At 43.7% G+C, this 27,919-nt stretch overlaps 1 protein-coding gene across 2 annotated transcripts; it reads right to left on the bottom strand.

Moving 5' to 3' along the window:
• Positions 1-5,486: 5,486 nt before the first annotated feature.
• On the bottom strand, positions 5,487-27,919 carry TRAF6 (TNF receptor associated factor 6). 2 transcript variants are annotated; one of them, XM_086462709.1, is made up of 8 exons: positions 27,900-27,919; positions 19,522-19,848; positions 13,930-14,080; positions 13,635-13,793; positions 12,674-12,745; positions 11,247-11,324; positions 9,370-10,413; positions 5,487-8,128 (listed from the first exon to the last, which is right to left on the bottom strand). In XM_086462709.1, the coding sequence occupies exons 2-7, from the start codon at positions 19,815-19,817 to the stop codon at positions 9,532-9,534; spliced, it is 1,638 nt and encodes a 545-aa protein (XP_086318835.1). In that variant the 5' UTR covers positions 19,818-19,848; positions 27,900-27,919; the 3' UTR covers positions 5,487-8,128; positions 9,370-9,531. The 2 variants fall into 2 exon arrangements, with proteins under 2 accessions (XP_086318835.1, XP_086318832.1); XM_086462706.1 differs by lacking the exon at positions 27,900-27,919 and having other exon boundaries at positions 19,522-20,001.

The following is a 27,919-nucleotide window of genomic DNA, read 5'->3' as shown; positions in this document are numbered from 1 at the left end:
GGCTTACCCAGCCTGTGCTTTGCACAGAGATTCAGAGCAGCCCTGAAAGCTGGTGAGTTAATTTGGTTAATGCTGGAGAGCATGCACAGGGTATCACTGCAGAAACTGTGGGGTTGGAGAGGACGAGGGCAGGACCCAGGGGCCAAGCCTGAAAGGGCTCCAGGTGCTTAGCATGTGCTTAGCTCCACAAAGGGCCTCTGGCACTGCTTGTGGTGAAAGCGAGGGGTGAGCGTGGGAGATGAAGCTTTTGAGTTGACAGCAGCCGTGCCCATGCTCAGTACATCCCTTCGGCCTGTCTTCTCTCGTCCGCCTTCCAGAGATGGCTAATGGGTGTCCTTTCTCTCGATGAAGCTGATAAAGCTGTGCTGGAACCTTGTTTTGCTTCAGAGACAGATAATAGATACCAAAACCTGCAGCTCTGTTAGCCAGCTGCCCATGAGGAACACCCTGTTAAAGCCTTGGATGGAGGACATCAGTTATTTAGGTCACTGGACAGCAGGGGACTCCAGTGTGTGGGAAAACTATCCATTGGCCTTTGAGGGATCCAGCATGCAGCTGGGCGCATGTTTGTCTCGTGACCTGGAAGGGTAGCAAGTGAATGGGATGGTTAAATGAACCCTAACGGTTCCACTTGCACATCAGAAGGACAATCACTAGAGCGTAAGGACTGGCATAGATAGCTCTAGGGGCTGAAGGTCACACTGCAAAGGGAAAAAACCCTGGTTTTCTCTCGCTTTATATCAGGGTTGCTTGCTCAGACACATTCCTTTCTGTGCTGCTCACCACCACTCTGTGATGAGCTGTAGCTTGGGCTCCTGGTCTGAGAAACAGGGTCTGGGAAGGCGGACAAGCAAATGAGTTGCTAAAGTCATCAACCAAAAGCCTGGGTGAACACACATTCCCCCCTGCTCTAAGACACAGATTTTGTGGGTACATGAAGATCAAAGGCTATGGGAAGGAGAGGTTTTGTACGTGTTTATGCTGCTGCAAGCACTGGGATCAACAGTGTGTAGGTGTGACGGTACATCCACGTCGCCCTTCTGATGGATCAGAAGTGACGGGAACGAAGCATAAGTTTGTGGCTTTTCTTTTCCAGACCAAAACAACGCCACTTGCAGTGCTTTCTGCATGAGTAACTGGATGAATGTATGTCGGTTTGTGCTTATAGTCCTGTCTAGTCCTGGAGAAAACTGTCCATGGGCTGATGTCCTTGCCCTACCATGAATAAGTGCTGCTGCGAGTGAGCTCTAGGAGCTTGCTACACCCGTGTGCAGGCCAGCGTACCGCCTTGCTGCAAAGCCCTCACTGCTCTGACTTTTTGTTACCCTTCAATGACTTTGAGGAGTTCAGTTTAATTTTTTGCTAGGAGTCCTAGCCCCAAATGGGGGTACCAGTTGTGCACTGAAGGAGGGACTGAGTGAGAGGGTGAGGTCTGGCCCTCTGCAGATGTGGGTGCCCCTTCATTCCTCAGTTCCTTATGGTGGCATTGTACCTGCTCCATGTGGTTTGGTAGTGCCCCCTTCAGCTGCCTTTTCAAGGAGCAAGAAGCTTTGTGCAGTGATTATGATTAAATTAAGAGTGTTTGGGTGCAGGACCTTTATATGCATTTCGGTGCTGCCAGCAGCCCAGTGCTGTTACTGCAGCAGTGCATTCACTGCAGCTGCTAGGATGAACCAAAAGCCTCACCCTGGCTTTCGCCCTGTCGTCTGCTTTGGGTAAGGACACGTGGAGGTGTTGGACGCACAGTTCTGGCTCAAAAACGTGGGGACAGTTGAACTGGACTGAGACTGTCTTTAATAGAGTTTGATTTTTATTACTTTTATCTTTATTTATATATTTTGTGTATTTATATATGATCCATTCATAATTTTTTTACATTTTATTGTTTTTCTACATTATATTTGTATACACTTAGTACACTATATCAATATTATTACATACATTTAATAATTTAAAATATGTATTTACATTATATACTTATTTTTATATTGAGTTAATCTTTATTATTACTTTATTAACTTTATCTGAGACTATTACAGGTGGACTGAGAATATCTGAGTCAGAAGTAGGCAGAGGTTAAAACGTGGCTGCTGTGCGTTCACACACTGGCTTCCCTTGCTGTCTGAAAGCAGCACAGGAGGACCCGGGGAGTCTTCCGTGGGCGCCCAGCTCTGTCCCACTTTTGAAGCATTTGGCCCTGGTGCTCGGCGGTCTGACCTTCCCTTTCCCAATGGTTCTGCCTTGTCTTTCAAGACCGTTACATGTTCTACCCTATAAAGTCAAACTCCTTCCATCTGCAGGGGAGCCAAACCCATGCTCTGTACCTGCTTGGTTTTTACAGTCCACTGAAGCAAAGTGGGGAAAAAAAAAAAAAGGCAGATCATTGAGCTGAATTTTGAATATTGATTTGCTTTCTGAGTTTTAACTAGAAGGATGAGGCCAGGGACATGCCAATTGAAAGGACCTCGGCATGAAGAAACCCCCGTGTTGGCCCAAGGGGCTGTTTCTAGGAGATGAATTACACTGGAGGTACTTGCCTAGGTAAGTCTAACTGCCACACCGTGTGCCATTTATCACATCTGGGTGCGATACTGAAACTAGGAAAACCTGTATGTGTCGTTTGTCCTTGGTAGTGCCTTGTTCCTTAACACCCTGTTAGCAAAGCCAAAGTTCATGCCTGGCTGAAACTACTGCTTTATGACAAGCAGCAACAGAAGCAAAGCTAAGTCTTGGAGAGAAACAAGTCCGTGCCTGCATGAACAAATACCGGCGTGGAAACAAGAATGTTGAGCTCAAGCACACTGTTGTAGAACTTCACCTCCCTGGCAGTGTTCAAGGCCAGGCTGGATGGGGCTTGGAGAAACCTGGTATGGTGGAAGGTGTCCCTGTTTGTGGCAGGGGGTTGGAACTGGGTGATCTTTGAGGTCCCTTCCAACTCAAACCAGTCTGTGATTCTATGATGACTTGACGAGCCAAACGTCACAGGACACCATCTCCTGCCACCCTGCTGCTGTGTGAGCATCAGCAAGATGAGTATCTGCTGCTGGGAGAGCTGGGATAGCTAACAAGCAGCCAATGCTGGCCTGTAGCAGAGGAGTCGGGACGCTGCAGAAAAACAACCTTCTCTGCAGATCGCATGGGGGAAGGTAAGGTTTGTCCTGTCGCCTTTTTTCTTTTTTTGTTATTTTTCAGTGCATCAATTATCAGCTGAGGTTCATAGAAATCAGGTTCTGTCTGGAAGGGGCAAGAAACTGAAAACTCACATTTCTGTGAATCACAGCGTTTTTAGCAAGCTAAGGCTGCTGCTTTTAATAAGCTTAGAGAATGCAGGAGGTGTTTTTTTTCCAAAATTGTCAGTATCCAACTGCTGGAGCACTGCTCTTTTCAAGCCTTGGTCCCTTCACTGCTGGATGGCTAAGTTTCCTGGACAAAAGCCACCAGAAAACATATGTGTGGCCTGTGAGATCATTTAGCTACAAGCTGACAGTGGTTGGGTCTCGCTGAGCCAAGTCAACCCGCTGACACCTCCGTGGGAAACCATCAGCTGGGATGCACTGGAGCACGGGTAGAGCAGGGTTTTCCCCCGTGCCTGGCTCCAGAAGGGCTGTGCACCAGCTGAAAGAATGGCCTGCAGGTGCAGGGGGAAGCGGCTGGCTCCAGGAGGCAACGCAGAGCCGAGTGGGACAGAGTAGTGGGGTGAAATCACTGAACTTGGGCACCTTTCGTGGGCTGTATTGCCTCAGCCAGCAGAGCACAAATCGAAAGGAAAAGGAGGCTCAGTGGTTGAGACTGGGACCGCAGCTAATAAGGAAGTTATGTTCCTGTCTCACAGTCTCAGAAATTTTCCTATTCCATCAGAAAATTTAAAAAAACAAAACAAACCACCACCAACAAACAAAAACAAACCAACCAAACCCAGCCTGTTGGAGCTTGTTTCAGTGGGACAAATGGGTACAAAGAGCAGTGAAGCAGGTCCCAGGGTTTGAGCAGAAATGTTATCTTTATGATGCTGTAAGCCCAGTCTTTGCTCCTCCTCCACCACAAAACTGCAAGGTAAATTCATTTGTACAGTGTCACGTATTTTTCCGAAAGAGAAAATTGCAGGTTTTTAGAGGGGATGAGAAGCAGTGATAACAACAGTTCTGCTTGGGATAAAATACTCATGAGTGTGGACTCAAGCTACAACCACTACTACTAGGAATCCCTTTCTGCAGGCAAGAGGAAACGAAAAAAACAGAGAATAGGAGAAACAAGGACAGTTCTATCTGCGGCTTGTTTTTTTTTATTGTTTGGGAACTGGACAAGACTGCAGATGTAGCATGAACTCTTCACGCATTCTGAGCCCTGACAAGCTTAAAGTACTTGTTAAATACCTGCCTCTGTGCTCAGAGACATGTGTTTTTATCAAGGTGGCTAGGTCTAATGGAAAAAAAATTAAAACCAGTAAAGGAAAAAGACATGAAGGCCCCAGATCCTGAAGTTTTTTATCGCAGATCACTAGGACTCTTGGACCCTCTAAGGGTGGCAGTGGCACTGGAGTCCGCTCAGTCCAGCCTGGCCACTGGCGCGGACGAAGGCTCAGTGGTGGGGAAACAGTGCAGGTGAGATGGTGGCAGCAGTGAGGTGCATTTCCTTTGGTCATTTTTCCTGCTAGCGTAACAGTTTCCTCTTTGAGTGCAGGGTTAGGGTTGTGGGTTTGGGGTTTTTTTTGGAGCTAAACTGTGCAACAGGCAGAATTCATCAGCCACCTTACTCATTTCACCCAGACAGGCTATTTCCCTACTTGCATCTTTGGCCCCTTAACCTGCCATTCTGTTGACCAGCGTTTGTCCAGTAAAATACTTAGTCAGAACATGCTGTCCAGCAGTACAAAGCCCAGGGTACGTACAGGTACCGCAACACTGGCATTGATGTGGGTGTGAAGACACTTGTATCTTGCTGGCATCTTCTGTTTCTGCATGTTGACTTTCCATTCCCAGATGCAGTTGCGTATGCCTATTTTTCCTGTTTAAAAAGGCCACTGTTACTTCTTTTCCTCAAAAGATGACTAGTGCACTTAAAAATATGGAGCACTAAAAATGGGTGCACACCACGGACATCGGTATCCAAGCACGCTTTCCCATCCATTACCCATGGAAACTACTAGGACCAACTTAGATGAAAGATGAAGTCCTAATTAACTTGACATTAACTGCACTGCATTAGATATTATGTCTCGTAAGTACCACTAAGTTTCCTCAGAAGAATTTGAACATCACACATGCTCTAGGCACGGAGATGGAGATTCCCCTTCCTGCAGACACTGCTAAACCAGATCCCAAATCCCCTGTGGCTGAGCTAGCTCAGCAGACTGCCACCAGCAAACACTTGTTCCTCTCGCTGACAGAGGAACTCCCTCTAGCTTCTGATCTGAGCACCTTGCACCGATGCTTCAGCCCATGTTTGTGCCAGGCAGAGCTGCAGCTTAAATTATAGGACGATTGTGCTAACATCATGATAATAACACTACTTTATTATCAGTTACACTAGCCGTGTCTTCTAGTAGCGAATAAAACTGTTGCTGCCCTTTACAAATGACAAAGCTTTTTTTTAATCTTGAAATACATTCTTTGCCACCGTAGTGCCACACAACACAGTGTCTCCCCCATTAAAAAACAGCCCCACACAACACAAACTACCACAGAGATCCTGTATCCGTCAATCTTTTTGAATAGCCCTCCACACGAATAAAGATGCAACACACAGTGCGCAGTTTAATTAATTTTTTAACATCCTGTCAGAAATATAGCTGCTGTGCATTAATTACAAAATATATTAAACAATCTGTTGACACTTCCAAGGGAACAGGAATACTTTCATTCTGTTCAAAGGAAACCAATACAAACCTTTAACACTGACCCCAGAATAACCTTCTGCATCCACCATCAGTACATTTGACATGAAAGCGTCCCTCAGTAAGAACATAAAGGCTGCCCTGATTTTAATTCATTAACAAGTTTCATCCCTTGATAGTAAACACGACCAGGCACATCATGAGACCACTTAAAAAACAAGTCTATACATCTCACACTATCCGAGCTCCCACATATACATTACACACTGACACTTTTAGTAAAATAATTTTCCCTGCCCTGCAGGGGAAGACATTGAGAGGCAAAAAGAAAACACATTTGCAATATATTATAACTGGAAAATTTGTGCCATAGCAGCTTTGCAAATACACACGCTAAGGGCGGCTGACTTAAACTACATTCAAGACAACATTCGGAAGACAGAAGCAGCTAGGCCACCTTCTGAACCACCCTGAGATCCAGTAATGCTGCAAAGCATCAAGTCACAGCACTGAAGAACCCCATTCCTGAAAAAATTACACAGGCAATTGGTTCCATCCCCACATTTCTTCGTGTTTGTTTGAGACAGCTCTTGCCGCTGCATACCCTTCTGCTTCCGTTTATGTAGCTCCAGCAATTACACCTCAATCCACGACAGTAAACCAGTTTCTCAAAAGAAAAGCTCAGATTTGGAGGAATGGGAAAAGAAAAGAAGCTGTTTCAGTGAAAATATACTTTCACATAGAAGCTGAATCTCTTCCAGCAGACCTTAGAAAGGTCTGAATAAGAGAAAGTCCTGAAGACTTTACACTGAGATGGTAACAATGCAGACTCAGAAGTTCTGCCATTAGCTGAGGATGATGCTCTTATTTGTAAGAGAAAGCTCTGGAACCGCAGTTAAAATGAAAAGCAGCTTGGAAGGTGGGGGAAGAGAGGGGAAAACGGAACAAGTACACGAATAACCATTTCATTAACATCTATAATTTTCCATGACAGTAAGAGTTAACTGATACTTAGCTCTGAAAATCTCATGTAGAACCCCGATATGACAGTAATTTGGCATCCCTCAGAGTTCTACTTGGCAGCAGGGAAATACAAGCCCAGTAGGATGGCAGCAGTGAACAAGGCATTCAGACCATGGCCAGTAAAGTGCGACACATGCAGCAGCTCTCTGTTCTCTACTGGTTTGTGCTACTGTACAATACTAAGCTGAATCACTGAAACTCCTGAACCTGCCACCAAACGGAGTTTCCTTCCACGGCAGAAGTACATCAGAGCTGGCAGGTAAAGCTCAAAAGCAAAAATTCTGTTCCTAATGCAAAGCTTCAAAAGGAAAGAAAGTATTAATGCACTTAGTGGGTCTCGGGCACAAACTATCGGAGCACAGACTAAGGACAGTTTTGTTAGCATCACTAGGGCTGAGAAAGGAACTGTGGCAGGAGGAGGCTCTCAAATGACAAATGCTTCTTCTGCTGGCACCCCCCCCCCCAAAAAAAAACAACAAACAAACAAACAAAAACCAAAATGAACTGAAATAAGAGAGGAGAATGGTAGTCTTTGAGCACCCTGGAAAAACACAGGTAACTACCATAGCTTGAAAATGACTGGAGAGCTAGTGTCAGTGCCTTCTGTACACAGCAGGGCTGGGCACTGTCACCTACACTAAAACCCCTTGGTTGAGAATGGTTTAACTACCAGGAATGCTCCAACTGAAGACACTCCAGAACAATTCAGCTAATAGGATGAGGCTATCCAGTATAGAAACTACTGAAGAGGTTTAAAAAGCCAGTTTTAAAGCATGGATCTTTTCCTATTTTGAGTAATATGGGCTCAGCTGTCCTCTAAACACCCAGAATACACTAAAGAAGTCAATGACCAACTTATTTACCATTAGCCAGGAAGTTCATGTTTCAGCAGTGACCACACTCTATCGAGCACAATCCCTCTGCCAAATAAATTCGACTCCTCTGGATATGATGAGCACTGTGGTAGGCTGGGTCCTGGAACTTTTAACCTCACGCGGGCAGGCAGAGTACCATCCCAAACCAACACACCAGAATATTCTTTCATTAGCCTTGCACATTATTAAGCGCATGCACTCTCCCCGTGAGATTGCTTTGATGAGGCCAAACAGTTGGGATACTCTTCAGCATCTTTTCAGTTGCAGTGTCTCAAGTCTAGGCTGTTTCACTAGCTTGGAGAACTCACGCATGTGTGCTTACATATGGCTTAGTTCTTTCTTCGGCATCAGGCTGCGTACTGAGTTGTGGGTTGAACGACACTTTCCTTCTTCCCTCCTTTTAAAGGCAAGATTCAGAACTTTATCAGCACCATGGTAAGTTAAAATTTTTAGCACCAACTCGAACTACTCAGCTTTGACTGGTCAAAACTAACATTTACATGGCATAAAAACAATCAGTACAGAGAACAGTAATACAAGCAACATTAGGAAGCTCATGAATTCTTGACATAGTGAATCTAGTGTTTGGTAAATGAGTGACTCTGGAAGCCAGATTGTTCTGCTAAGATCCAACAGGACTGTGATTTTTCCTCATGCTAATTAACAGGTTTTTCTTCCCCTGGCCCAGCTCGTGTTACCTGATGGGCAGGAATCCCCATGGCAGCTGGATGTTGACAAGGCCAGCTGCCCACTGAGAATTCACAGGAGACAGCACAGGTCACATGTCAACCAGAACATCAAGAGGTCTCTCAAACAGATGCAGGCCACAAGGTACGAGGTTGGTACAAATGGAGGTTTCAACAACAGTAGAACAAACCCTGCATCACCCTATCTTGCCAGTGTGTACCTTGGCTCATGTACCCAACTCCCAACCTGAAAAAGGTCCAGCATGGGGAGGAGACCCCACCAGCACAAAGGCACCTCACTCAGCTGCCACACTTTTATCCCTCTGGTGATGGTGACTGACATTCTGAGCCTGGAGCACAAGCTTACAAAAAGATTTATCAAAATAAAGAGCATTAGGGGGTGCACTTTCAGACCACATTACAAACATTTCTTCAGTGAACTCAGCTCAGAGTCATCTACGTTCTCCACAACGCTACCACACCTCTTTCAGAAATACTAGTATCAACTCTACATTGACATGCAACTTCTTGAAGCTAACTCTGCAGGAGGGGAGGATCGAAGCATGCCTCAACCCTAGACGATGCGAGCAAAGTCTTCACCTAACTTCAGATTTCAAGAGAAGCACAGAATTCTAGGCAAGTCAATATAGAAACTGTCTCCACTTTCCCAAGCTCTGTGAAAAACCAACCCACCCACCCTCATCTTTATTAATTTGCTATTTCCCTGCTACAGTATCTATTCCAAGGCACTGAGGTGAAAAGATTTACAGGTCTTTTCTGATATTACTTAAGTTTTACCAAACTGAGATGTACAGGTACTTCAATAGGGTTTTCCTGTAGGCAGTTAAGTTAGTTAGCTTGCTACAGAAGTAGCTTATTACTTTCATAGAGAACAATACCAAATATTTGAACACATGACCTCATACAGAAAAAAAAAAAAAAGAAAGCATACCAGCATCAACAAAGTCAACAAAGTTCTGATCGGGTAAAGATCAGCTATGTTGGCAACTATGACCTTTTACAAATGCAGCCAATATGGACGACGAATCACACTTGTAATCTGTGGTGGAAGAACGTGACCAGGGGCTCCATTCCTCTGGTTAAGACTTGCAGGCTACATAGCTCCATCAGTACTGCGAGCTTGAAATCCTTCTCTGCGGAGACTGTTTAAATCCAGACGCGTTAAAACTTCACAGCGCACCAGGAGGGTGTCATCCTTTACGAAGGTTCTCTGTTTCAAGGTCTGCAGGTGCATGAAAGTCACATAACCAAACCCTTTTGGATTGCGGTGAATTGTTGGTCTCTGGAAGGCCAGCAACTCTGGCTTGGCTTCCATTACTTCTTCATGATTCTGCCTTTCAGGGCCTTCTGACTGATCCAAAATAGAGAGTCGGATAGTGCCTTGGAAAGGCCAGGGCAGGTGGCTGTCATACTCTCCTTGCATAGTGTGCACAAACAGAGAAATAAAATTAGCACAACGCTGGGCGCTTGGTAACTGGATATGAAGGCGCAAGCACAGCTTGTAGCCAGGCTTTCCAGTGTAGAAGCCAGGACTGTGCATCACAACAGGTCTCTCTTCTTCCTGGGCTTTCTGCAGTCCACTGAAGTTCTCAATCTTCCAGATATAAATACCATTGCACTGCTGTGCCTCCATTTCGGTGATCTTTCCCTCCAGATTTCGGATAGTACGTTTGAGTTCCGCCATGTGAGTGTTCTGTGTCTCCATTTTCGCAATGAGCTCTCTGATTTGGTGATCTTGTCTCACCAGACGACCTTCCAGCTGCTGAATAGTTTCTTTGAAGTTTTCAACTTCTGGGTTACAATCATATGTGGCACGTGACACGTGTGAGAAGAGGGCAGGCTCAAAGGGTAGGCCATTGATGAAGGGGACAGGATTTGTAGCAGTAACACTGATATTCTGAAAACTCTGAGCCATCATTCTCATATGAACCTGAGTGAACTCCTGCATATGTCGTGCCAGTTCATTCCTTTGCATCTAGAATTTAAGAGATGAGGTGTTAGAAACATATCAAACATGATCTGCAATTGCACCTTCAGCATGGCTCTAAAGAAAATCAAACAACTCATTGCTTCTATTATGTGAGAAAAACTGGAATCAAGGACAGCTGATGTGACAAAGCAGCACCTTACCAATGGAGGGCTCCAAATTTAGAATCGCTGTTACGACAAATGAAAAAAGAAGTTCAAATGCCAGTGGGGCAAATATTGTTCAACCCAAAATAGTCACATAGTGAAAAAGTGCTAGTGCTAAACATACATTTAGTATTTTTTCTGTGTTCTAAATCGGCACTGTGTTCCCTTCATTGATGTGTTGAAACGCTCCATTGTACCAAATACAAAGGTGTATAAAAACTGATGCGGAAATGATGAAGGGAAACCATCCGTTTTCACAAAGAGATATGAAACAACTAGAAATAAGAGTATCCAGATTAAATATTTTTAGAATTAAATGAAATTCAAAGCATTTTCAGGTTTTCTTCACTGAACCCTAAGAGCCATAACTGTATTTGGCCACAATGTTGGAGGAAATGCTACAAGCTACTCTACTGACATGAAAGCTGAGAAAACACTCATGGATTAATAAAAGCAAGTGCATTAAGCAAATCGTTCACAGAGTTCTTTAAATCTGAAAAGGACTTTTGAAAGGCAACATGTCAATACACAGCGTTTTGGAATTAAGATACCTCAAAACAAGAAAAACTGAGGATTTGGGCTGGCAAACGAGACAAGAATACGAAAACACATTAAACAACCCACAACAAAACCAGGCAGAAAGTCTGCAATTCATGACTCTGATAAAAGGCTTACCTTTTCGGGACACCCAAAGGCACTGTAAAAACATGGCACTGGGGCAGTAGGACAATCATTGTCATAGTGGTTAGGCATCTAAAACAAATCAGATTTGAAATTAGTTTTTCCATCAAGAGTATTCTTTTATAACAGCCTAAAAGAATAGGGCTGGATGGATTCTGAATAGGTACCTGAAGTCAGATCAGTTCATAACTATATAATTTCTCAAAGAAATAGGGAAGTTTTGAACAAAAATGTTAGCTGATGATAAAAATTCCACATCTTCCTTGTATGCACTTTAACAATTCATTGCCTTTGTTCTCTGATAAGGCATTAGAAAGCAGTCAGGTTGTCTTGCTAGAACAAATGCCTTTTGTTTCTAGCCTATCCTCAAGCTAGGGCCATCTCCTTCCCTTCTGAAGCACTACTCACACATACTTGTGTCTCTCCAAGATCCTCTTACGCAAAAAGCTGAAGTTACTTCCGTTTTTGTTATGGTCTGTGCTTTCCAGACCCAAGATTCTCACTGCTCTGGATCCTCCCTACCCATCTCCTCCTCAAAAGCTGGACAGCTTCAGCTGAGGCCTTACAAGCCCTAAACAGGGCAAAGGGTAATTCTGGGTCTCACAGGCAAAACACCCGTTCAGTATGTTCGCCTCGTTTAGATATCACGATGAAGTAGAACACCAGCTTAACACAGGTCAGCCACTAACTCTAAACCCTTACCTCGTTTAGCATTCTCTGTTCCTTGTTTCTGCAGTTCATTATTCTACCTAACGACAGATGTTTGCCTTTGTCATCACTGAACTCAATCCTGTTTTTCAGAGTATTTCTCCCATTTGACAAGATCATTCTTTATTTTAACCCAAGTCATTAACACGGTCGCAACTCCATTCAAACAGGGATAAATAACATTTATGATTTTCCTGTCAATGAAGTAAGTCATTATTGACTAAAATAAATAATAATGGCTATTATGATAGTAATAGACAATCAGAATTCCAGCCAGCATCTACAGTTTGATAGTAAATTATTTATAGCTGCTTTCAAGCAGCGGTTTCCCAATGACAAATACTCTCCCTCCCTGCCCAAATCAAAGCCTTGTCTTCCAACATCAGCCATAACCACTGGAGCTGCTTGGTATTTTTTAGCCTCCATTCAAGACTGAAACCACGCAGCACAGCCCCTGTCCAGATGCAGCACAGCTGAGCATTATGATTTGCAGCCCAAAACCCTGCGGAGCTTTATTGGGCTGCAATCACAATCTGGAGTGGCATTTAAAAGAGTATTACACCCACACCGGACGCAACATTCTCAGAGAGAGAGAGGCAGAGATTTATTAGCCAGTAGACAAACTGTTTCTGCCAAGTTTAATTTCAGATTAAAGCAGCAATACGAATACAAAGCATCTGACCCAGATTAAACAGAGAAAGGTCGCCTCCTACCTGCTCTCTGATGAGCACGGTGTTGCAATATTCACAAAACACATTGGCGAGTGGGCAGGTTTGGTCATGAAGCTTAGTTATCAAACAGAAAAAGAGAGGGAAGAAATAATAAAGTTACACAATCTAAAAGAGTGCTTATCACCTCTTTAATACCTTCAATTGTTGTTCACATTTCAAATTTTGCATTTGGCTCCATGCAACTGTGAAACCAAGACAATCCCCTTACCCTGAATAGTACATTTTCTATAATTACTGGGTTTTCCTGGACTCATACAAGAGGTTCATAAAGTTGCAGATATTTTATTTCCTAAAGCTCTCATGCTCCAAAGGAGTCTGAATTTACCCAGAAGTTTCTGAAATTCATGTTGAATTGTAGTGGAACTACATTAAAGGGTTTTTTGTATTGTTGGCCTATATGAGATATTTTGGTTTGACAATTCACAATATGATATCATAAAAATAACAGCCCTTGAGATCAAACACATCCGTATAGAGATAAAGAAATGGAATGTCAAAAAGGAAAGGACTATCCTCAGTTTCACCCAAGTAAAACTGCAAAGCCAGGAGAAGAATTCAGAAATGATCTTGGCCTTGTGCGTTAGCCGACATCCCCGAAAGATGCATCTCCTGACACACCCTTTCTGCCACGCACAAACCTGTACATGTAAATACTGCTTTCTGCGTTACTTTGGCAGCAGATACCAGGCTCTCTGATGGTAAAGCCAAAAAAGCAATGGTTCTTACAGAAGTCTTTTCACACCACAGGGTTCCCAAGAAGTTTGTATTTAAGCACAAGCCACTCCCCAGCTTTTGCCTGTTCTCATGTCCTGAGTTTTTAGCTTCTCACCTGTGCAGCCCAAAGAGCTCTTCTAGACCAAACTTTTTTTTTTTAAGCTGATATTCCACTTAGAAGCAAACCCATGTGAATGAAGGCTGAAAAACTAAGACTCCTGCTAAATACCTCTTTATCTTCATAGGCCATAGATGTGGCACAGTTTGGACAACAGACTTGACGCCTTGGACACTCCTGTGTCATGTGCTCTTTCAGATGGTTCTTCTGGAAGGCTCCTTGGCACTGTGGGCACTCCACAGTGGAAAAATCACACTGCATCTGGTGGTCCTGCACAGGGACAAAAAAGGGATTTGATACTACAAGCAGGTACTATCGTATCAGGGATGACCATCTATGTTAAGTTATTCTGAATTCTGACTTGTCCAAGAAAACAAGGTTCCATATTTTCAAAACTCATTCTCACCTCCAAATGCCTCAGCTCCATCTTCATACTGCAGCCCTTGTTGGGACACTTAACCATCAACGAAAGGATTTCCCGTTTAGCAAAGTTGTCAGGAAAAAGTTGATTTTCAAGCAGAATTTCGTTGTCTACTGGACATTTGTGACCTGCATCTCTACAACACAGAAAAGAAAGGAAAAATAGGTTCCAAGTTTCCTTTGCCATTCATTTAAAATATTTTTATGCTAGCAAGACAGTAGTGGCCAAATTATAACACGTTAAGAAAGCCCTGAAAACAATGGTGTTTATGTGGCAATTATCAGAAAGCATGCTACGTGCAGCAGAGACACTGGCAATATGCGAGTTTCACTAGAGGTGACACAACTGGGAGCGCAGCACTTTCCTAACTCAACAGACTATTTGGACAAATGCCATGATAGGCACTCTGGAAATAAACTTGAGGAGTATGAAAAGAAACTAAGAACTTGTGGTCCTGTTTCTGTATGTACTTGACATAGCTCAAACATCAAAGAATATTTCACATACTATTCCAAAACAATCCTTCAAAGATTCTTGGACCTTCTCTCCTTTCTTTCTCACTTTATAAACAGCCATGGTGATCATAGCTGACAGAAAACACAAAAACATGGCTTCTTTTTTTTCCATATTCACTGGATCTACTTGGCATGACTTTTCACACCGCTCCTCCTGCTGGTTTTGTGGTACAACCATGTGATCAGTTGGTCATCCTTCAATTTGCTTAGTTATACGGCAAAGAAGGGTGAAAATAACTCCAGACACAAAATTTACTAATGACTATGAAAATCACACTGGATTTGGAATAGGGTGCTGTATCTGAAGCTATTTTAACAGCAAACAGATGGAAGTCAGTGCTAACTGGTAGAAGTCTGGAGTCTGATGGTGGAACACTGGTGCATGCAACTTGCACGAGAGAACTAACAGCCCGTTCCACTTCATCAGGTCCTGTCTACCTGCATTTAAACACAAGAATCATTAGAAATGGAGTAAAAAAAGGCATCACCTCCACCAATTTTCTTTTAAACACATGTCCAGTATCAGCTCATTTCTGAAAGCAGCGGGTCAACGTAGCTATTCGCAATTAAGTAATATAGTTAAAGAGGCATGAGGGATTAAACCTTCTGAGCCGAAGTGCTAATGGAACAGCAACAAAATGGAAAAATACATGGGGCAGAAAAAAGTCAGAGCGCACTTGTGGTGCAAAGATCAAAACCCAAATCATTGTCACTGCTTGCAAGCACGAGGGGAAGTAGAACCTAGTGGGCTGTGGAAACCAGGAGGGAATTTGTGTCCTTTGTTGGAAAAGGAAATAATTGCTCAGCAACTCCTTCAGCCGCAATGCTGCTAGAGGAAGCGGGGTAAAGCTGAGACCTCAAAAAGAGACAATGAATTTCCTTTCCTAGGTTTTGCTCACAAGAGCTAGCTCGCCACCCATCTCGTAAGTCATACTCCTAAACAAGTGGAAAAAAAAAAATACCTAGCATGCCGTTTTGTTTCCTAGCTCCCTGCACTACAATCAGGGTGCTGACTTTTGTCACAACCCAGAAGCGTTCCCCTACTTCGCAGGCAATCTACAGGAAATCAGTTTTCACAGTTACAACTTGGTCACAAGTACCCTGTTTCGTGAAGCAGAGCGATAGCTCAGTAGGCCTGCCGATAAGACAGCAGCCTTACTGCTGCACGGAAAAGCCAATCACGTATAATTAACAGCCAACAAGAGATTAATGTTAAATCATGATTACCAGATCCCCAGATTAAATAACTGGCAGGCAAAAGGTAAAATAAGAACGAAAGTCAATTTTTCAATGATTGTATGAGGAAAGAACAATAATTTACGGTAGCATACTAACAGACTTCAAATGACATTTACAAGTACTGGGATTGTATTTAAAGGGCCGCTTAGATCCATCTACAAAGGTGTGGCTAGACATTTCCTATCACTGAATTGAGTTTATGCACCTCAGTTCTAATTTAAGTTACAGTGGAGGCCTTCCTATGCTGGAGTTATTTATCACACTGGGCTGCGCCACCCACAACGTACCTGTGAAACGATAACAAAGTACAACCAGTATTCCTGTAATTTCCCTTGAAATGAAAATACAGGTATGAAAAGTAAAGCCAGAATACTTTTGTTTGAAGAAAAAGCCTCTCTGTGATTTCAGCAACTAAGCAGTTTACCCTAGAAGCCGGAACAGTTGCCACACACTTCAGCTGCAGCTGTGCCGGCTGCAGGAAGAACTGCTAGCACCCAACGCTGCCCTTGTCAGCTCCTGATTCTGCTTTTCCAGCAAACAGAGGTTCCGGTATTTGGTGAGCTCTACTGCAAGCCCTAAGTCAGCTTTGACCTAAGATACAGGAGAAGAAAGACTAGAGTGAAATTTAATTAGCTACGACATCTGAACTTAGCTCTTCTAAAATTTCTAATCAAGTGTTTTGCAGACAGTAACATTTGTAAACTGTTATTTGTAGTTACTTAGGTAGATAAGCTTCCTCAAGAGGGTGACTTGTAGCACTTCAAAGCACTTCAGAAGGCTTTATTTGAAAAGATGTCAAAGCCTTCTGGGAGGCAAACATTTACAGTGATCAAATCCATCTGGTCTAATCACGTCTCTCACATTGTAAGATCTAAGACTCCAGTCTTTAAAAGCTTTTCGAAAAGTCTTTCTACTTGCAGCCACAACTCCTTCAACATTGACAACGACATTTGTTTGTGTAAGTCACGAGAAGCAATTACTCAAAACTGCTTGTAAATCCTGTATCATTTAAAATCCTTAATCTCTGTGTTCACTTGAGCCAGACAGTGGGGAAATGAGGAATAAACACAAGCAATTTTTTCCTGGTCAAATAGAGGCTGTGACAAACGCTTAATGAAAAAAACAGTACTCCGAGAACGTAAAAATCACTTCCCATTTTCATTTTAGTTCTGCAGAAGCTTCTCAATGACATCAATCAATATGGTAGCGCACACACTACATACTCCAAATCAATACTCCACTGTAGACACTATGTACTCCAAATCAACAGCTTGACCCAAGTGTGCAGCCCTTCAGGGATTCAGAGGGGTCTGGCCCTTCCAGTTGCCTGCTCTGCGTACAAGCATTCACTTGAACTGCACTCGAAAGGCAGATTTCAGCGGGGAACGAGGGAAAACACTGACTATCAATGAAACATCTGAAATATCGCAGCAATGATCTGTAGTCCCCAAGATGAAAAACGCTTTCCACTTGTCAACATGGTCTATGGAAATGACATAAAATAGGGAAAGGGTGTAAAAGCAGAAAAAGCTTCTGGTCACTGAAATGGCTTGCAGACCTAAAACTCTGAGCAGAGCAAACACTCTGTTAATTTAAAAAGGAAGAGAAACCATTTCCCATGCCTGGGGTTTAAGAAGGAAGTTTCTCTACCTGCTACGAGATGTTGCATTCTGAGCAGGGGTTCACTGCAGTTCCTCCCTCAGGCCTGTGGTGAGCTCTAACCAATGACCGTAACTGTACAGCTCATCAGCAGAAGCAGAAGGGTTAGAAAATAAGATCACCTTAGCTGGCAAGGATCTGAAAGACTGGAAAGGAGACACCCATTTTTGGTAATTTTAAGTTTAGTCATTTTCCCCTCAGTTTTCAACCTAGGAATTCTTTGCAATGACTGGTGAGCAGACATTGCTAAAGCTCAGTGTACTTAAGTACTGACCAATTTACCTTCAGGATTTATAGGTGTCGTGCTCCTATGAGAAAGTTTAAAGATTTTTTTCTTCCAGAAACACCCAAGTTAAGAAAGAACATAAGACCTGCTACTGCCAGCAACTGAAGCAAGCAAGGAATTCCAAAATGTAATGGCCTTTATTAATACAAACGTGTAATTCGATGCTTACAAGCATGCATGAAATGATGTACCTTAACCTCCGGAAAGAATTTAGGTTGGAATGGGCAAAGCAAAGGCCAGAAGGTGAAGCCAATGGCTTTGTGCTGAGGGAATGGGATCACAGCCAAAGCTGACAGGTTCAGGTCTGGGGTTTTTTGCCTTCTCCCATTCATCCGGCTGACACGAATACCATGGAGTGATGCAGCTGGGTAAGGCCTGACACACTTTTCTTGCGGAAGTAGGAACACAGGGAACAAGGCAAGGGACTAAGGGAGCAGGGTGATGTCATAGTATGGTTAGTGGAGAACTGAGTGTCTCTCAGCTTCCTCTGCAGAATCCACAGGCGAGTCCCTTTTCATGGGTGGACACTGGTGGTACTCTGCATCTTCTGGATAATGAATGTGAATTCTTTTCTCAGACACACCGATGAAACTAATATTAACAAGAACTGTGCTACAAACACACAAATTTCTGTGCCTGCAAAAAAGGAAATTAGCCTGCTCTTTTACTATCATAAGTAGGGAAAGCAAAATTAAGTTTGTCTTCTCATACTCGGCTCCAACGTCGCCCTCCTTGACCTAAAAGGGATGCCATGAGGAAATACAGTAGCAGCAGATACAACAGCAACAGAAGCTACAGAGAAGCCCACAAAAAGCCCACAAAATACTGTATTCAGAGAACATCGTTACTGGCGTACTATTAATTTAGTGAGAGACAAATGATGGACCATGGAGAAAAGAAATGGCACAGAACTATGGATGAATGGCATGGAACACCAATCAACACTGTCCATTTTGCATGCTAAAAATAAATGCCTGGGAAAAACAACTTTGTACAGTAACAGTGAGAGCAGTTTGATTATCCTTACACAAAGGTGTGCAAAGGAAGGCTGGAAATTAACCGATTCTGGATGTGGGTCACACAGAACTCAGTATTTAGGTTCCCACCAAAGCACACTGACATTTGAGCTAAGTGAGCAATTGGTAAGAAAAAAAATCTGGCTTATGCTGAGAAAGGAAAAAACCGTACAGCATTGCATCTAGCATTCTGTCAACAGGTTCCAGTGCTCAGCGATGCGTGGGGGACACTGATGACTGTATTCCAGGCCTGAGGGAAGTACACTCTACCAGTCTAGTTTCTGCCTTTCCTTGCTCTTTTAATCATTCATTTTTATGAGCCCAGCCTGTCCTTGCCTTCATGTCTCATTCCCACCCCCCCATATGCCACCTAGTTTCCTCTCTCCATGCTTTGAGTCTATTCCCTCATTACATTCTCTCTTCCAGCTCAACAAGGCAGCAGCTGATTTCAAGTGAAGAACTGAAAGCATGAAGTGCCGTATCTGCACCAAGAAACCACATGAAGAGAAACAATCCCAGGGAAAAGACAGGTTTTATAACCTTTGGCCGAAAATTGAATTTATTTGGAGGATTTGGCTACTTTTAAAAATTATTATTATTTAATGTTTACTCAAATTTTTAGATTCATAACCTGGGTAAATTTGGATGAATGGCAAAATATCTAAAGCTCACGCAACCTCCAAACTCATGACATTTTGGCTACTAGAAAGCACCTTTACTGAGTTATCGGTTCCCAGGGTTCTATCAGCACTCACTGGGAATGCATCGTAAGCAGTTCTATTCAGTTTACGTTGTGCTTAAACTGTTCCACTCTGGTGAGTGAATTTCTGCTGAAAAGCCACTTCCAGATACGCTCCTTTACCTTATTGATTTGACAATGCAGCCTTTGCAGAAGCGGTGTCCACACGGTGTCTGCACCGCTTCCCGAAGAGCCATCAGGCAGATCGGACATTCGTATTTACTCTCCAAGGGCGGATCAAACTCCACATCGTATCCTTGCGTTTCCTCTGTGAAAGAACTCGGAGAGTTCCCAGTCCCGCTGCTGACGCTCATGCTGTCTTCCTTCGCTCCAATGCTGCAGGCACTGGCCATGGCTGCACAGCAGCCGCTCTCCAGGTCTCGGGCTCCACAGCTGTTGTCACTGTATAGTAAGCTCATAGTAGCTAATCAAGTGCTGCACAGAAACGCTCTGTAAGGCGACAGAAAGGTGTGTTAATTTCAAATACTCCTTTAAAACCTTCCTTTCCAGTCAAGAACAAATCATAATTCTGACCAGGAACCCTGGAACAGGGTGCAGGTTCGGTTCTACCCAAAACCACTGTTTTTGTTTTGTACCATTCTGTTATCTATCTTTCTGACTTACCTTGCAGCACATAGGAAAGAGCACTGCATCCTGTCAGCCCAGCTCAAACACGAACACATGCACCTTTCTGTAATCTCTTTCATCTGACTGCCTCATCTCTGTACAAAGAGGAACACTCTTTCTCCTTGCCATGTTTACTGAAAATGCCTCTTTACCCCTTTGGTACTGTTCACCTCTAAAGCATTCAAATATATGCAAATAATAAATTTGTGTGAAAAATGCTATACAAAACCAAACTTTACTGGATGACGATAGCTCAATTCCCTATTTTCCTTCATTGAATAAATGTTATTTAACGTTTTCCATACACAGAGATTCACAGTATAGGTTTCAAATCAGTTTAGGTGCATGCCCACAACTAAAATGCATATCCAAGCACCCAAACCAAGCAGACGCTGTGCTGCAAATGACATTCAAATATACAGCACTGCCGAGAACTGCCAACTGAACTTTAAACTGAGTAAGAAGCTACACATGAGATAAGGCTAATATTTCCATGGCTCAAAAGCTATCTAGAAACTATTAGTACTCAAACAGAGTTCTTGCTCTCCTTTCCCTCTTTCAGTGTAGCTGGCAGGGAGGACCATAAGAAGATAAAGGTCACATTTCCCTGAAGAGGGGTGAATGGCATAGTAAAGCCTGCTCTGAAAATACTGCTCTCAAAGGAGGTTGAACTCATAGGTACGTGATTAAAAAAAATGCTGGTATCCCCAAATGGACTGCCAGCGTTTCTACACTGAATGAGGGAACTTCAAAGAAAGATCTGAATCACAAATATAAATTCTACACATCCAAGAATTCTTCCTCTCCCTCAATTTTCAACGGTTATAACCGTTTTCTTAGAAATCTGTTGTGGTTAGTTTTCTATAAATGACATTTCTTTGAAGCCCAGAGGTTATCACCAGGTGCAAGGCAGTACGAGCAGACTGAGGATTACGGAGATGGCCGTGCAAAACAAGCCCCCTAAGCCCAGACTTATCTTCTTCTGCACAGAGGTACAGGTAAAGGTCCCTTGCAGTGTCCACCTACTGCAATCACTGGAACGCCATTACATGGTTTAAAGCTTATTAGGGATGGAAATCTAAGAATTAATCAAGAGCTGAACCATAAGGATTTCTGACCTGCATCACTACTGCAGTCTCAGGGCAGTGAGGGATGCAGAATGAATAGGGTGACCTTGACCACAAGCTCACAAAACAGAACTTTTCCCTGCCTCTGTCAGAATTTGAACATCACAAGTTATTTTAACAAAGTGTTCAGGGCTAGGAGGAGGACACCCAGGTAGTTTTATTGGGGTACTTCTTATATGACACCTTACATCAACAGAAATACTAATGACACAAAGCCTCAACTAGCATTTACTGGAAAAAGGTCTTGAACATGCAACATTACAGAAATGTGCTATACGCCACCTGCATGACAAAAGTAGCAGCATTGCCCATGCCATCAGTGTATGAGCTACTTTTTCTTCCACTTATCCAGACAAAAAAAAAAGGCAGATCTACCAAATGAAACCCAACAGGCAAAGCTATCATAATTAGGTCACTTACAGCTAGAATCAAACGAGAACTTTTCTGCTGCTGCGTAAATACACAACTCTTCACATTGTTGAGGTACGCAGGGATACAAGCCGTATCTGAAGAGCAGTGCTCCTCATGTTTCCAAACAGCATTAAGGCACAGAGTCCCAAAGTGCAGTGTGACAGTTCAGAGCCATACGGAACTGGTCAGCCATGCTCACTGCAGGCAGAAACAACTCCAGAGCAGAGCTGTCTGTAGCTCGTCCAAGTGTTTACTCCTGTTCCTGTGCTCTGCCCTCATGTACCATCCCTATACATTACCTACCACAACAGCTTTATAATCAAGGCTCCTGACCACACCAGCAATCCAAACTAAACACCAAGTAAATTCTCAGCAGGCGCTTCAGGCACAGTCCAACAATGACCAATTTAACCCCAGGGAATCAAGCCGCTCCCCCCATGACAGAATGGGAGCAGAAGTATCAATGCTCAGAACGATGCTCTGTGATAGAAGATTTTTTTAGACTGCTATCGGTAGGTCTCTTCTCTCTGGAGAAAAAACGCAACTTGTTACCGTTGTTAAACTAACGTCACTGTTATTTAACAGCCGCTGCAGAGGATGATTAGTCTACATTTCAGGAAAAACCCACAGGAACTAAGCTGGGCCAATGGAGTGGAAATGCTGGTATGCAGGATGTTAGAATCCACAGGCCAGCCTAGGACTGAAAAATTCACGTTATTCTAATCCACAGGGGTGTACCTAGTGAGACCAAGAAAGGGAAGAGGAACATAGACCCCTTTAGCAACGTCACAAAGGAATTCATGAAGTCACAAGGAGGAAAATACCATAGCTTTGCCCAAAGTCAGCTGTCACGTTAACTGCAATGAAGTGCACGACTCTTCCCTCGGGCTGTTCCCAGGAAAAAAACATCCTGTTTGAAATACTGTTCTTACAACGAAGAAAACAGCATCTGACTTGGTATAATCTCCACAGTTGAACAGTTTGTAGATTTAAGTGCTGTGTAAGTGGTGTTCTCTTTGCCCATTTAAGCTGTTTCTACAGACACAGCAGGTACGTACATTCTGTTTACAGAAACAGAAATCCTATACAAGTCATTTTAATGAATGAGTCACTGTAACCAGTCAACATCCCAGTCTCACATGAAAATCCCCTTATTCAGTGATGTACACCACTCCCACATGGAGCTTCTTGTTTGCATATGACCAAGGGGCTCATAAAAAAAGAAGTACAAGTATCATTGGCTCCTCCTTTCAAACAGGGAAATTCAGGCACAAAGAGGCAACTTAAGGTGATTAAGAGTCAGATTTTTAATACTGTTCATGTTTCATACTAGACAGGATTCCTCCTCCTACTCTTATCCAGTTCATCTCATCTGTGAGGAAAATCCTCCTTCCTCCACACCTACCTAGAGGCATGGGGCAAGGCCCCATTTTCCCAATCAAAATCCACCCTGCTGTTACTCAGATCACTAACCGAGGCCAGAGTACTCCTAAAACAATCCCTCTACTAGTTGCAACTACTGTAAGTAGGAATTAGTTCCGTTTCTTGGGGCACTTATTTTACCCTCCAAGAGCAGGCACATAGATTCAATCTTCTGGAACAGAGCAGCGCTAGAGCAAAACCGACCAGCGGAGAGTACACTTGGAACACTGATGGCAGGTCTTTCCCCTGATGAAGGTGGAGCAGACAATGCGTGAGCCTCCTGAAGCAATTTTGCACGTTCCTCCCCTGGGGAATTTAAAAAATTTTCAGGCTAGAAGAAGACGGATTTTAAAATCCAAACCAGTGTATATCCCGAAAATTCATGTCCAATTGCTACCCTTTCTTTTTGATTACAAAACAGATTACCAGTGAGGCAAAACCTAACAAACATTCCCCCCAAACCACATCAGTTTTTCTTCCTATTGATAATGGTTGTTATTCCTCCTCTGTGCTGAACAAAACCGAGTCAAATACAAGTACAACAACATGCAAATATTAATTTATAATACCTTGTCTACACCACAGCCTTTAGAATTTACCCATTTTTCAGACATTGGTAATTTAATACACTAAACACTTTGGTAGCCTGCTCCATGACCCTTGTTCAGACAACATCCAGCCTTCAGATCAAGGAACAACTGAAATTAAACTGGATCATGACATGGTGATTCTAGTTTTTGCTAGTGTGACGTTCTTGAGGCAGAGAAAGCCTTAAAGCTATGTTTGGTAGTACACCTGAAATGCCCTTTTTCCAGAGCTAGGAGGGCTTATCAGACTTGCCAGGTGGACAGATGATGGGTTTTACCTTGCAGATGCGAGGTTCCCAGAGTCCCTGGGCCAGCAAAGGTTGATTTCTCTCTCCAAGGCAACAGCTGTATTGTTTGACAACATAAAGGAAAGTGCTTCCAGGCCCAATGGTAATGGACAGAATTTGCTTGATCGTTACTTGTGCTGCAGAAATCTGGAATGCCCTAAGGCTCCAACCTTCACACCCCAGCAGACACAGTTAGGACTACAGAGAGTCCTCATACTACTCTTCCAACCTCAAGATGAAACCTGAATGAAACTTCAGTAAGTGACCTGTGCTATCTTGGTATTTACACGGCTGCATTACAAAGTGATCAGGCTGATCCGAGACAGCACAGTCAGACCAGAAAAGCAAACTCTTCCAAGAATAGTGTGCCTTATGACTGACAGAAACAATTTCAAAACAGAATTAAAACCCACACGTATTTTAAATTAATGCACACCACAGTACTCAGCACTCTGATTTGCGAAGTCCCCTGGTATAGCGGACTTTAGGTAGGGCTTTTACAGATTTTCATGCTCCAAAGAGCCACAGGATTAATTCAGAAACTTCTCTAAATCAAAAAATATTACTGGTACCAGAAGAAACTGTCCGATTGCCTGGAAAATTACACTATAATTAGAGTACTAGGAAGGAAACTAAAGTAGGCATTTGCATCCTATCTCACTGAAATATGAAATGATACCTTTAAGCATTTGGTAAAGGTGAAGGGACACTGTAGACAGAGTGTATCAGTTACCATGAAATACAAAATTTTGAATGTTAATCAGTAAGTATCGAATACCATTAATTTCCATGTGCCCCTTCCTAGAAAATTCACCCTGAGTAGGCGTATAAATAAGGCAATCAGTACAGAAGACTGTTCCAAATCCCTTTTCTTACCTGAAGTTCACAAATCCAACCAACCTGCATGCAGCCTGGCCAGTACACAGCCTGACCAGCACACAGCCAGCGGAGGAAATGCCTTCCACGGTGCACAGAGAGAAGTGGCCAAACTTTTCTTCTTCAGCCTTGCCGAGAACAGTTTTGTACATATAGATTTCTGGCTCATACGACTGACAGACCAGTGGAGCAAGTTGGGATAACTGGTGTCTGAGGCAATACTTGGAACACTTCTTCCCAGGCACATTCATCAATGGGCTGCGGACAACTGATAAGCACGTGTGTTTGCGCTGCAAGTTTTGTAGCTACTGTCGCTGGGGCCTCATCCAGGCAGAACATACAAAATGATGCAAGTTCCTTTTAATTAACACCTATGAACCACTTTCATTGCAAAGCTATCAAACAGCTAAACAAGCCAAAGCAATGGGAGGTTCAGGCAGAACTCGTAACTGCAACAAACAAATTCTGGTTTCTTGTAAAAGCCTCTGAGCACGCTGCAAACATTCTGTTGAGCTATCAACTTTTTTTTCTAATGGCAGTAACTGTTAGGACTTCCAAGTCTTTTGGATGACCGCTATACTTACCATTTTAACATGTGAACCTAAAGACTTAAGAATTTTTGTTTGCGGCAATCGAACAACAATATTAAAACCTCAATGGACACTACCAGGAGCTCGTGCTGCTGGAGCAGCACAGCCTTTGCAGGCTTCTGAAGCTTCTCAGGTGATTTTTCTTTGCTTGGAGACAATGCTGTCAGGCTTTAATCACAGGTGTATTTTTATGCTTACGCGCTACTTAGGAGACTAGTCGGTGGCATAGTCCCAATTAAGTTTCTATTACCCTCCTTAAGTATGTCAAATCAAATCTAATTTCAGTGAGCGGTGGAAGTGCACTGTACTGTATTTAACACTAAAATATTCCATGGGTTTTTCCACAATAAAAAAACCCAACCCAAAATCCCCCAAACCTTTCTTCAATTTATTAACTTCTAGAGACATTTCACCGAGAACTGCCCAGATCAACAAACACAAGGAAAGTGCTGTTAGTGAGAAGAATAACGCGATTTAATTCTTTGCTCTGGCAGAGACTGCTCTCTTTGGCCTCTGCTCTCCCTCCACACTCTGAGAGCAGTTCGAGATATGTACCGTGCCTTTCTGTATCCCTCCGTGGATCTGCAGAGCATTTAAGATGCTGCCACAATGGGAACAAAGTAGGACAGCAGGTATTTCAAAAAGAGGCAGGGAGAAGTATGGCGAGGAACAAACGTCATTTTCGCGAGGCACAGTCTCAGGCTACGTTTAATTCCCATCTACCTCAACAAGCAATAGGCTTGTATCTGGTATTATGGGAACGATTTGGGACCCTCAAAAAGCAGCAGTGCATTAAGCAGCACACATTCTGAAACAACCAAAATGTTTCTCTTTCTCACTCTACCTTACGCTTACCTTTATTTTCTTTTTGACATGCTTTATACTCAGAATCTTTTATCATCAGTTCTCACAGTCTGGATCTAAAACTTTCTTATATTTGATTAGCTAATTTGTGCTATTGAGATACAAAGGTTACTCTTCTTGACATATTAAACTCACAGAAGTTCAACAAGTGAAGAAAAGGCATGTTCATCTCAGACATTCTTTCACTCTGAAGCTCTATCAGCAGAAGTATCCATTTTGTGCACTGTCTTTTTAAATACAGTAGCACATTTTTTAAATAGAAGGCAGTATTGCAGCATTGCAAAACCAGAAAACTGAAAAAACCATTTATGTCTTGATGACTTCTCATTCAACAGAGCTGACTGAGCTCCACAAATCTTTCCAGGGTGGGAAAAGCTGAAGGTAACGTAGAACATGCAGAAGAATTACGTCCAAAGTGATACCTGCCGTGAAAATAATCCAAGCGCTTTTATCAGCATACTCCTGTGATCCTTTTTGCTTCCAATATGAGTGGCACTAGTTTTATGTCCCTTTCATACTATGGAAAGACAAAGCAGTTTACTTGCACAGTTGGCAAACATGGGGTAAACTGCCCTGGAAATGTTAAACACGCTGCTAGTGCAGTCAGTAACTTTGCCTCCCCCGTTCCTTTTCCTGCCTCTCCCTCACCGAAAGCTTCAGACCAATACTTTCCTAATCACGCTGCCAATGGTACCTAAGACACAACAAGATCCACGTAGCTCACGGGTAGCTCTGCAGCATGCACAACTTGTCAGAGGCAAACATGGAGACACACTTTCGGCTGGCTCTAACTACTGGTTATAAGGGATATAATTAGAACATTTTCCTCCCACCTACAGCTGAGATTTCCGTTTAAGTATGAAAAGACTCGGGGTGACCTATCTAAAGCAGCTTAAACTGATGGAAAGTACTACTGAAGTCATAACTTATTAGTCGTGCTAATAAATTTACCCTAAGTATTAAGTGTTGCCAGTCTCTACTAGAAAATAGAGCTATCGGTTTTAGTAACAGCAAACTCTCTTGCAAAAGATCTTTACAGACCTTCAACATGTTCGCAAAGGATTTACTGAGTTTCTCCATTTCGCACATGGAAAAAACAGAGTCCACTTTTAAGGTAATGCACCCGAGGCTGCACAGAAACTAACAATTCGCACTACAACTCGGGAGCTACCCGCTGCTAACGCTCCTACAACTGTCCGACGGCACAGCCCGGACAGTGAGAGCAAGAGCAAGCCGCTCCAGCCCCGCTCCGTCCCCGCTCTCCAGGCAAGCCCCCCTAACTGGCTCCCGCTCCCCAGCTCGCCCCGCAGGCCGCGGCACACTTTCGGTTTCGGAGCAGCGTAGGCTGGCGGCGCCTCAGCCCCCGTCACCGCCCTCCCCTAAAGCAGGCCCTCCGCACCGGTAGGTCCCCGCACCGACACAGCCGGGAACCGAACCGCCCAGCCCTGCTCCCGGGGAAGACGCCACGAGGCTCCACTCCCGAGCCAGCAGCCCCGGCCTGGCGGGGAAAACGACCTGCGGCGGAGCCCCCGCCAGCCCCTCGCTTGGCAGAGCCCGGCGGGCCAAGCCCGCCGCCCACCCCCGCTGCAAGCCCCGGCGGGCCTGCCGCCGCCCGCCCTCGTTCCCCGCGGCCCCGCCGCCTGCCCTCACCCCGCGCCGAGCCGCGGCCCCGCCGGCCGCCTGCCCGCTCGCCCGCCCGCCCTCACTCACCGCCGCGCCGAGGCCTCTCC

The sequence above is a fragment of the Leptosomus discolor genome, chromosome 3 (genome assembly GCF_034619465.1).
Source record: "Leptosomus discolor isolate bLepDis1 chromosome 3, bLepDis1.hap2, whole genome shotgun sequence".
In the NCBI taxonomy this organism is placed as follows: domain Eukaryota; kingdom Metazoa; phylum Chordata; class Aves; order Leptosomiformes; family Leptosomidae; genus Leptosomus; species Leptosomus discolor.
Note: the sequence above shows the minus strand (reverse complement) of the source record. Positions and strands in the feature narration are given on the sequence as shown.

Bases quoted from the DNA above. Each gene is read 5' to 3' on its own strand.
- TRAF6 (XM_086462709.1), bottom strand. From the start codon at position 19,817: ATGAGCTTACTATACAGTGACAACAGCTGTGGAGCCCGAGACCTGGAG. The intron at 13,794-13,929 runs GTGAGAATGAGT...GTCCCTGTGCAG, and splicing joins TGGAGCTGAGGCATTTGGAG to GACCACCAGATGCAGTGTGA. The intron at 10,414-11,246 runs GTAAGCCTTTTA...CTTAAATTCTAG, and splicing joins CCTTTGGGTGTCCCGAAAAG to ATGCAAAGGAATGAACTGGC.